The sequence below is a fragment of the Lactuca saligna genome, chromosome 5 (assembly GCF_052625555.1).
Source record: "Lactuca saligna cultivar CGN05327 chromosome 5, ASM5262555v1, whole genome shotgun sequence".
NCBI classification, from domain to species: Eukaryota; Viridiplantae; Streptophyta; class Magnoliopsida; order Asterales; family Asteraceae; genus Lactuca; species Lactuca saligna.
The window spans coordinates 224,961,292-224,972,815 of record NC_136421.1 but is presented as its reverse complement, the minus strand read 5'-3'; the positions used below and the strand labels follow the sequence as shown (position 1 = coordinate 224,972,815).

General features: G+C 34.7%; 1 protein-coding gene across 1 annotated transcript; it reads left to right on the top strand.

The window, feature by feature from the left end:
* Nucleotides 1–407: 407 nt before the first annotated feature.
* On the top strand, nucleotides 408–2,907 carry LOC145045510 (DNA binding / DNA-directed RNA polymerase). The gene is made up of 5 exons (XM_078993832.1): nucleotides 408–580; nucleotides 1,187–1,632; nucleotides 1,725–1,859; nucleotides 1,965–2,282; nucleotides 2,362–2,907. The coding sequence occupies exons 2-5, from the start codon at nucleotides 1,189–1,191 to the stop codon at nucleotides 2,767–2,769; spliced, it is 1,305 nt and encodes a 434-aa protein (XP_078849958.1). The 5' UTR covers nucleotides 408–580; nucleotides 1,187–1,188; the 3' UTR covers nucleotides 2,770–2,907.
* The last annotated feature ends 8,617 nt before the right edge of the window (nucleotides 2,908–11,524 follow it).

Below are 11,524 nucleotides of genomic sequence, written 5' to 3'. Positions count from 1 at the left end.
GACAAAATGTACATGCAAACCTATCTACCAATCCAAAACTTGAAAGGTTTGTACCTTTTTCCTCAAAAAATACAAACTATACCATTTTTGCAGTTTTGTCAAGTAATTATTTTTTTGAAAAAATTAGCGGGTACTTAATATATAAAATAATGTTATAACATATAATTATATTCCACAAAATCTTGAAGGATGACCACGATTAATAAAAGTGAGTTGTAGAAAAAAAAAAAATGAAAGCCAAAACGAAATTGAGATACTCTTGGATCAAATTTATACGTTAATCAAGATAAAGAATATATAAACAATAACTATTATATACTTGGTTCCATTAAGAAATTGAAAATAGTTAAATACTTGGCCCAAATTATGAGAACATAAAACAATGAATTTTGAAGCCTATGCGCTAAGCCCAACTTTCTTTTAGGGTATACTACCGGACTACCGGTATCGGCACTCCGCAATCTATTCGTGCTCCGCCTCCGCCCTGCAACTCGCCAAGAAACACTCACGATACGGATTCCGTCTGCGACAGGCCGGCACCCCACCGACCATCATCACAAGCGTCACCCCTCCATCTCAGGTCTGATATTATTCTTTGTTTTCTACGTTTTTCGTGTTATGGTTACTTCGATAATCGAGAGTTCGAGTCTCACAGTCGGCATTCATGACATAATCCCCAAATTGGAGCCTTAATCACCTTGATTGTTATTATTTTTTGCGTGACTTAAACTTAATCGGATCCTTACTCGGGGCCAATGTCTTGTTTGTTGTTCATACTTCAGACTTGAGACTTCAGCCAACTACAGCCTTAATCGGAGCCACAGTGGGCATTCCGTGATTGTATGTATTTGATTGACTACTGTGTAGTGTATAGTAGCTGTCTAGCTGAACTAATTTCATGACTAAAATGCCAAAAGAAAGTAGAAAGAGACCTTGAACTAATTTGATGGCTTAAACGTCAGTCAAATTCTAAATGTTTACACCAGTTAATCAACTAAGCACCCATCAGAGTTATAATGTTACTTGTATTCAACACCATTTGAGCCAACCCGATCATATATTTAATCTATACTGTCTTTGATTTCTTCGCTCTCCATTTAATGTTAATGTTATCTATTTACTGTTACTCTGTTAGTAAATATTTTGCTAATTTTAGTTTTGGTTTCTTAAAATCCAATTTGTTTAGATATGGGAAAGAAGCACAAAAAGAACATGGTGGATCTTTCAATGGAGGAAGACAACAACCTGCAACCCCAAACAACCCCTGAACAATCTTCAAAGAAGAAACATAAAAACAAGAAAATCCGCAAGAGAGATGAGACAATTGAGGTCAAAATTGAGACCATCAATGGAAGCTCTGACAAATCCTTACCTTTAATTGGATACTTCCCATCTGGATATGACCCAGAAAAGCGCCAAAGAACAGAAAAACCTAAAATTAGGGTTTTAAAAAATGTGAAACGTAGTAATAGGTTACAACTTGTTGTAAGCCCTAATCAATCTTCTCAGATGAACTTTATTGGTACTAATTATTCTGGTGAAGGAGCAGTTCCTCAGGTATGTTCTTATGCTCTTGGGGTTCTTGATAAACAGACTCAGACACTCAAGATTGTTCAGATTGAAGCCAACAAGGTACTCTACATTTTCTTTACAAATTCCAGTTTAGGTTATAACTTCATAGACAATGTTCTTTGTGTTTAATGTGATTCCTTTTCTTCAATCAGATCTTTAGATTGGAACCAAAGTTTGAGAATCAAGAAAATCCAGTAGATGAAACTGTTAAAGAAGATGAAAATAAAGTTACAGCAGAAGACACCGAAGCAAAATACAACTTTTCAACTAAGAAATCTGAAAGAGCGGTATGCAAAACTTGTTATTTCTTCTAACATTTCGGTTAAGGCGATCAAATTCTTTTTAATATTAATTTCATTTTTCCATTTTTGGTTTGTATAATGATGATGTAGGCTAAGAAAGAGCGGGCCCTACGTGCAAACCGTGACCCTGAGGCCCAAGAAGATCTTAATAACAAAATGGCTGAAGCTAAAGTTAACAAGGAAGCTTTAGAAGTTGGTGCAACAGTTACTAGTTCACGTAATATTCCACCTCATGACATGTCAGCAACGACACCTCAGCAAGCTTATCCTCTACAAAAGATTATATTCAAGGGAGAGTGGAGATATCTTCTAGACATTATGGAGCTTCTACAACAAGGGGTGGATATAACAACACAAGGGTTCCCTGTTTTTATTTGCAACAGAATTCATAAGATAGAGGAGGTCAAGGTATGGAATTTACAATTATGCCATTGAAAACATTGTCATTTTTTGAAGGTGTTTCTTATTTCTTTTTATGATATTTTAGGATGAGGAGGCGAAGGAGAGTTTGGCATGCATATTTTCGTATATCAATCATCTTATAAAGTTTAAAGATAAGCATTCGATGGATGGTTTTTCATCTGCAAAGGATCATAAGTTGCCAAATATATTGAGTCAGAAGTTCAATGATATGTTTGCTAATCAAGAATCAAAAAGGCTGGCTGATGACAAAAGGGATCTGTTAATTAGCTATGTTCTTGTGCTTACTCTGTTTGCTGATAATTTCAAAACCGAATTTTCAGACATAGCTAAAGATTTGAGAATGTCAACTGGTGATTTGAGGCGTCATTTTGAGTTTTTGGGATGCAAATTTGTAAGGGAGAATAGTATAATGTTGGCTACTCTTCCAGCTCCTCTTAAGTTCCCAGAAGTCAGGATGAGGCGTCGAAGATAAAAAAAAAAATTCATCAAATAACAAAACTATAATTGTCATTTTGAGTTTTTGGGATGCAATTTTGTAAGGGAGAATAGTATTATGTTCTAAAGTTATAATTGTCCTGATTTTGATATTTATGATGTTAGTTTTCTGAAATTGCAACAGTTTTCATATCTCATTTTTGAAAATCTCATTAAGTGAAAATCTGAAATTTCAGATATTAGTTTTCTGAAATTACAATTATTCTGAAATCTGATTTCTGATTTTTGAAAATATGATAAGTGAAAATTGTTTTTTCTTATGTGAGTTGTTTGAAGTTATAGTGGTTTTAATAAATGATTTTTGAAATCTGATATTTCTCATGTTTGCTTACAAAGTTGTAATGTTTCTGAAAATCTGATGTTTTGGATATTAGTGTTCTGAGCATCTTTGATCTGATTGAATTTAAATATGTAATTATGACATTTCTAATTTTTTTTTTGTTCATTTTCAGAGCACTTTGCATCAAATGGACTATTGTAGTGGATTGATAATTTCAGTTTTTTGTTTGAAGGCATTGTTTTAAGGATTTTGTTTGACTATAAAATTTATTATCGTTGTTATTTTGAAGCAAATCCACTTATAATATCACTCCAGGTTATTACATTAGGCTTGATATTTTCTTATGAAATTTTCAACTATAAGAATGTAGAGAAAGCTCATCACATAGACCAAGTTGAGTATATGATGAAATCAAACCATTCCAACTTTCTAAACTCTTTGTTTCAATCTCTGAAAAAAGACATTCAGCAGCTTGTAAAAAACTGTGTCTTCCATACATGCATAGAAGAGAGTTTTTAGCAAATGAATAGTTTTCAAGACCTGTCTTTATGACATAACCATGAAGCTTCCTACCCTTATTAGAATCATTACATACAGATACAACCACAGCAAGTGATTCAGCAGTTGCTTTGATGCCTTTACTTCTCATTACATTGTATAATCTCAATGTTTCCTGATGGTGACCACATCTAGAATGACTAGACAACAAAGATGTCCATGTCACAAGGTCAGGCTCCCATCCCTCAAGTTCCATCATTTAAAACATCTCGAGAGCTCCATTGGAGTTATTGTTGAAAGCAAAGCCAGAAACCGTAGTGTTCCAAGAGATGTGGTTTCTGACAAGCATTTTGTCGAACAGTTGCTGTGCAAGAGGCATTTGACCAAGTCTACCATAACCGGCCAACAATTCATTTGCAACGTGAAGGTTATCTTGGAATCCTGTTAGTAAAGCATGGCAATGAACTAAAGCACATGAATATCGATTGCCCATCTTAGCGCAAGCTCTCACTACCAAAAGGAAACTAAACTCATCAGCTAAAACGCCAAGATGCCTCATGCGGGTGTAAACCTCAAGGGTTTCTCGACAATGACCATTCATGACATTAGCTCTTAACATCGAATTCCAAATAATTGTGTTGCTGAAAAGGCATTTAGTTGGGACAACTTCAAAAACTCTTCGAGCATCACGGAGACGTTCGGATCTTCCATACACAGATACGAGCGTAGAGGACAAGAACGCGGTTGACAAGCCATCCAATAGCACGATTTGAGCACGTACTTGTGTCGAATTGTCTGGAGTTGGTGCATCCTCGTAGAAGATGATCTAAGGTACGACTGAGCTCTTTGATTTTCTGAAGCAAAAATTCAAAGTCTGTGTACCACCTCTGCAACCCTATGCAGTAGAAGAGCTGGACCAAACGGCTGCAGACTATAATAAGAAACGTATTTGTTTTTTTAACATCTGCATACTGATACAGATATTAAAAAATTAAAATAAACTAATTTTATAAACTGAAAATAGCTTTTTAATACGTAAAATTTAATAATGTATAACATTTCAGTAAAAATTAATGATATTTCAGTAAAAAAGAATGATATTTCAACAAAAAATAAAGATATTTTCAGTAAAAAATAATGATATTTCATCAAGAAATTATCATTATTGAATATAAAAAAAATGAAAATAAAATTCAATAAGAATAAACGAAAAAAAAAGGGGAAAAAATGTGAAATAAAATTTTAATAACATATAATCAAAATTTCAGCAATAAAAAAAGAAGAAGAGGTTGGAAGAGGCAGTATAAGTGCTGCACCAAACAGAGCACATGCAGAGGTTTTTGACTCAGAAGATTTCTAAAAAACAAACAGCTGCAAGATGAAAAGTGCTGCGCGTGTGCTGCGCCGCGCAGCAGTAAGAGGTTTGAAGAGGTTTTTTTTTTCCAAAAAACAAACAACACCTAAATGATCAAAAGCTTTGCACATCATCTAAGGTAGTATGACTTACTAAATTAGTAAATTATAGTAAGTTATAACACGGTTGAAGCTTCGTTATAAAAAATGCATAAATTGTAGGTTGTCAAAGTGATTGATTGGATGCGCTTAGGGCTGTTAACGAACCAGACATGTTTGTTTGTTTAACTTTAACCGAACAACAAACGAACACGAACAACTAAACGAACATACTTTTTATGTTCTTGTTTGTTCGTTAAACAATTTATTGTGTTCGTGTTCGTTTAGTTGATAAACGAACATAAATGAACACAAACGAACATAAACTAACACAAACGAACTTAAACAAACATATAACAAACACAAATAAACTTAAATGAACATAGATAAACAACCACGAACTTAAACGAAAACAAACACATGTTCATCATTTCCATACAATAAAAATGTTCTACTTAGTTGTTCGACAAAAAGATAACACTACAATAAAGTTTTACTTAGTTGTTAGTCATTCCATACAAAAATAATCAAATAATACTTCAAAAAGTCAAAAACCATTTCCCTTCTAACCAATCCTTCAATCCAACATCCACTCTTTCAATTCAACATCCATTCTACTAAATGAACGAACGCAAACGAACGTTCATGAACGTAAACGAACGGTCACTAACGAAAATGAACGAACGAGAACATCGTTCGTGTTCGTTCATTTCCGCCGAACGGTTAATGAATTGTTTGCCGAATGTTCAATTCGTTTACAACCCTAGATGCGCTTCTTGGATTACAAAGTTTGATACACTTATTGGATTTTTTAATATAAAATTATGTTTAGATACATTTTAAATAGATTTTAGCTAAATTTGGTCTTAACTGTAAATTTATAGGTCAAATGTATATAAAAAAGTAAACAGACTAAATGTTTACAATTATAAAAGTTAGTTGCCCTCACAAGTTTACTGGTTGTCGGAAAAGTAAAAAATCCTTATAATTGTTGATTATAATTATTTTTTTTAACACATTTAAGTTTATTGGTCAAATATATATATATATAAAAATAATTAAATATTTACAATTAGAAAACACGTTGACCCTCACAAATTATCACAAAACTATTTTATATGTTGGCAAGGTTTTACCTTTCATTTGAAATTCAATTACTCTCACCATTAGACAAGGGGTAACATGTTGGCAGGTTTTACCCTTGATTAGAAATTTGACTACTTTGACCATTACACAAGAGGTATAAATATCTTCCAGTAGATCTACAAAAGCTAAATAATAATGGCCTAGAACCATCATTGTATGAGAATAACACTACATCAATTTATGCCCCCGCAAAGCGGGAATAAAATCACTTTAATTATTACTTTAAATACATTTTGGGAATGTTGAAGGCTACCAAAAGTTCAAATAGGAACCATATCCTCATCCAGATTTATTGTGGATCAAAAGATTAAAAATTATTGAATATAATGGTGTATGATGTTTATATAAAGAGGGAAGCCCTAGGGAAGGTTGTATAATAATCATCTTATGCCAGATTTGGTAGTTGTTAGATTTTCTTTGATATTTTTGTAGTTAGGTAGTTTTTTTTGGGTAAACCTCAATATTATCTTCTATTACTTGTACATTTATATCTAAATTTGCGGTTAACGTAAGTTTATCTGCTTGCATCTTTTGTCAAAACATGTGTTTTGATGAAGTTGCAGAATACAAGGACGGTTGTTTTATAATATAGATTACAGAGAACAATATAAGCTTGATAGATTTGTTTAACAGACCAAAAGTTTTAGACTAAAACATGGATATACACTATTTGAACATGTTTGACCTTTTTATGACAAAACTATAACACTTTTTTCTTATGATAAAATAAAACTGTATTTTCAAATTATTTCTCACTAGAATATTATACTTTTGATGACATGGCATAGTTAATGATAACATAATTTGATATGAATCCAATTAAAATGATATGGCATACTAAAGTTGTTATTTGAGAAGCATCCAGTTAAATTCATTTCTCACAGTTTAACAAACGCCCAAAACCCAGTTAGTGAAGATTTACACTCTAATCCATATTTGTAATAACAAGAACACATACTCATACTCATTTCATAATCAAAACAATGTGCAATTTGTATTTCAAGGCCAAACCTACTTTCTTCATACTCGAGTCACTTACAAATCATACTTTGTAAGTTCTTCAACAGAACTTCTTTACTTTGCAATTAGTTCCTTGGAATCATAAAACATAAGAATAAAAAAAATAGAAAGTACAACTATGAATAGAATATAGAAAACCCCATACCTTCTTTGATTTAGCATTTGTTCAGCTTCATCAACTTTACGTTTTTGTCCCTCTATCGTATTAAATAATCCCAACGAAGAAAGATAATTCAAAATTGTATCGTTTTTGCTCTTAAAGAATGTTTCTCTCAATCATTTGGTGGAACATATCTAGCATGCTTTCATTCTACTTCATATTATCCGATTTTCATATAACAGATAGAGCAAACAACAGGTAACATCTCAAACTATATACAAGCAACAAACATACCACGACTTTGATGGCAATAAAGAAAACAAAATGTCAATTCAGTAATCTTCAAGCAAAACAAAATGTCATGTGATTGAGAATAGTACAAAGAAAACAAAATATAGCCAATGAAATTGATAAAGTGGTAGCTTTTAGGGCTCTGATTGCATCAGAAAAGGACCAATTTTAAGTACAATAGAATAATGCATGAACGTTGTAATAGCAGCATGTCAAAAATACAAAACTTCGATCGCACTGGATTCACAAAGGGAAATTTTGATTTTAAGAACACTCACCAGTGTATCAAAATATGCTGATCTCGAGTTCCATTCTCAATTGCATCTGCTAAATTCTCCACCAACTATAAGAATGAAATCAAGATGACTCGGTCGTAATTCAAAATGCAAATTCTACCATTAGGGTTAATGATATCCAGAAGAAGGACATACGTTTTGGAGGTGGAAGTGCGAAGCCACTGATTGTGAAGTTTGTTGCTGTTGTTGAGAAATCTGATACCGTTGCTGCTGCTACTGTTGCAACTGAAATTGTTGTTATAATGAACGAGAAAATCTGTTGTCTATGTCATTCAATGTAAAACTATAAATTTATACAGAGGAGTATAACTAAATTGAGAGATAAACTCTCTTAACTATACGGTAGACTATACTGACTATTTGACTACCTGACTATATCAAAATACAAGTTTTTATACACATGTTAATACCCTCCGGCAAGCTAAAGGGCGGGACGGACTTGCAGCTTGGAACGAAGAAAAAGAACACAACTTTTTGCCAATGGTTTTGTAAAGATGTCCGCCAACTGATCTATTGATGAAACATAGCATATCTTGAGTTGTCCTGATTCAACTTGTTCACGTATAAAATGGAAGTCAAGTGCGATTTGTTTAGAGCGGGTACTGATCATGAGATTTTTGCTCATGAAGATGGTCGAGAAATCGCTCCATGTCATCGCGTCCAACGCGACATCATCACCAATGACATGACCAACCTCCTCCCACCAATCCCTCGCTCTGTCCTTCAGAAGACAGGAGGCGAGTTTGACCTTGTCCCCCTCGGGACACCTGCTCGTACGGAATGCGTTGGCAACATCGGCCAACCACCTGCTGCTAGCGATGGGGCCCCTAGTCCCATGATAATCTGGCGCTCCGCAAGCTCTAAACTCTCGGAATGTCATAGTACGCGCTCCCATCAAAGCCATTATCTCGGTATGAAAGGCTCCCAGCTTCTCATCCAAGATCTCCAATATACCCTCCTTGACCGTGCCAAAGATCACAGGAGTCTAATCTAGGATACTGCGCGTAACCTCTGCTGATATCAACTCCCTCATCCGCTCCTCGAGCTACTCGAACCCTGAACCCGAGTTTGATCCCTCTCCGATGCCTGGTCCGCCCATTGGTCTCTCTTACAATGTCACCATGCTGAAAACATATCGTAACAATTATCAGAATACTCATCACTGCTGAGGGATCATACGCACACACTACAAGTTTCCCGGTCTCATCTCGGCCTTTCTCGAATCGAGTACGTATCCTCTGATTTCAGTAGTACGGGTCCATACTACCTTCCATATCTATCCATACTTTCGTCAAGAACTGCTTCGACTCCACTAGGTCCCTTTTTCTACTACGACTGCTCCCATCACTATCTCATCCTAGGCTTACCCTAGGGAAACCTCTGACTCAACTCAAACCAGTCCTAAGCTGCTGAAGGCCTCCTTGTGATGCCAATTAGCCATCACTTGAATACCATCACATGTGACGACGCTCAGATAATCCTTCGAGTAGAAGACTCGTCCCTACAACGGTTGGACTCAGACAAGAGCTGCGCAATAGGGCCAAATCCAACACTCTGAGATTATCCAACCCTGATCACATGTGACGTGACGTATTCACCTAATGGCGAACTCCCATCACTCAGAATCCCGCAATGCACAAAGCAAGCAACATTCAGACAAGGGGAAAAAGCTAACCATAACATACTCAACAATCATAATCTCATATCAAGAATCTGCACTAGCATGCGACATAAGCTCATAAACTCATGCATAACCTAAACATGCTATCCTACTACTGTCTAATCAGCACTATCATGCAGCTCAAAGCATATATAACAGGCACATTGTGACAACCGTCAAATTCTGGTCAATTCAAAGTCAAATAAAGTCAACGAGTCAAACCGGTCAGCTCAACTAACCCTTGTGTACTTGGACTTACGTTCAGTATTTACTAAACAACCCACTATTCTAATAAGAAAACATGAATCGAAAAGTACGTACAACTAGACCTCTTTAACCTAAAAATTATAGTACGTGGCAAGCCAAACTGTTAAAACAATGATGCATACTCATCGGGAATGTATAAGATCCTTAAACAAGGCTTAACAGGGTTTACGAACCATGCATTGCGATGCCGGACACTCACAATTGTCACACATGGATCCTCTCTCAATCGTTTTCACTCTATCTCTGTCTATGTCAAATCTCTCCCTAATCGCTCCAAGTGTGTGAAATCTCTCTCTCTAATATCTCTCTACATTAGAAATCTCTCCAAGAATGTCAAATCTCTCCCAAATCCCTCTAGGCATGTGAAATCTCTCCCAAAATATCTCTTTGTATGAGAAATCTCTCCAAGAATGTCAAATCTCTCCCAAATCTCTCCAAGTATGTGAAATCTCTCTCAAATATCTCTCTGTATTAGAAATCTCTCCAAGAATGTCAAATCTCTCCCAAATCTCTCCAAGTATGTGAAATCTCTCTCAAATATCTCTCTGTATTAGAAATCTCTCCAAGAATGTCAAATCTCTCCCAAATTGTGACAATCGTCAATCTTGAGTCAAGTCAAGTCATCAAGTCAAGCCGGTCAACTCTATTAAACCTTGTGTATTAGGGTTAGTGTTATGTTCGTATTGTATAACTTGCTATGTTAATGGGAAAACATCACAGGAGAAAAGTTTGTGTTAAAAATTTCCTAAGCCTTCGTACTAATCAATGAATTAAACTGATGAAAACCATGTTGCATACTCATCGGGAATGTATAATATGCGTTTTTCCTGGTGAGTATTCATATAAAATATTTATTTCCTTAATCAAAACAACAAAAGATATATTTTTATTTATTTTTCCAATTTGCATAACTTTTTTTTTATTGATTTAATAAAGTTGCATACCAAATTGTTAGGCTGTTACGATTTCACCACCTAAAATATGTATATTTGTATTATAATATATTATCTTGTTAGTATTTCATGAATGCAATCAATAACACTGCTTTGAATGCGAAGTTGGATTTAGCTTTGCTATAAGTTTCAATCGATTTTGAAATTGAGTATTGTTCGCATTTGTATGAGTGTAGTCGATGAATCGATAAAGCAAGAACATATGAGTTTTTGATTCGCAATTGGATTGATGATTGAGGGATGATTCGTGAAGAAAAACGCGAAGTCAAGGACTATGAAATTGTTGTTTGCAAGAATTTAAAAACTCGATTGTGGAGTTGTTGATGCTCATTTTGCGAAAGTAAAACAATCGAGTGTTCGCATCTATGAATCAATTTGAAGTCAATTGGGTTAATATTCGCATATGGGTTCAACATATGAAAATTTTGATTTCGCAAGTTTAGAGTTCAAGAACTAAACTGTGTTCGCATCTGGAATGAAAAATTTTGTGAATCGCATTTGATTAATTAGGTTAAAATGCGAAGGTGATTAATGCGAAGGGATGCGAAGGGTGTAAGAATGAAGATGCGAAGTATTTCACAGTAGAATGCGAATTGGGGAAGAAAACAGAAGATTTCAAATATTGTCCCTGGAGTTTCGCATTTTTGGAAATAAATACTCAACTTCGCAAATGGGGGTCATAAAATGATGAAATTGCAGAATTTTTAAAGAGATACACACACATAGACAACCACACATATATTTAGAAAATTAAACTAAAAATGGGATA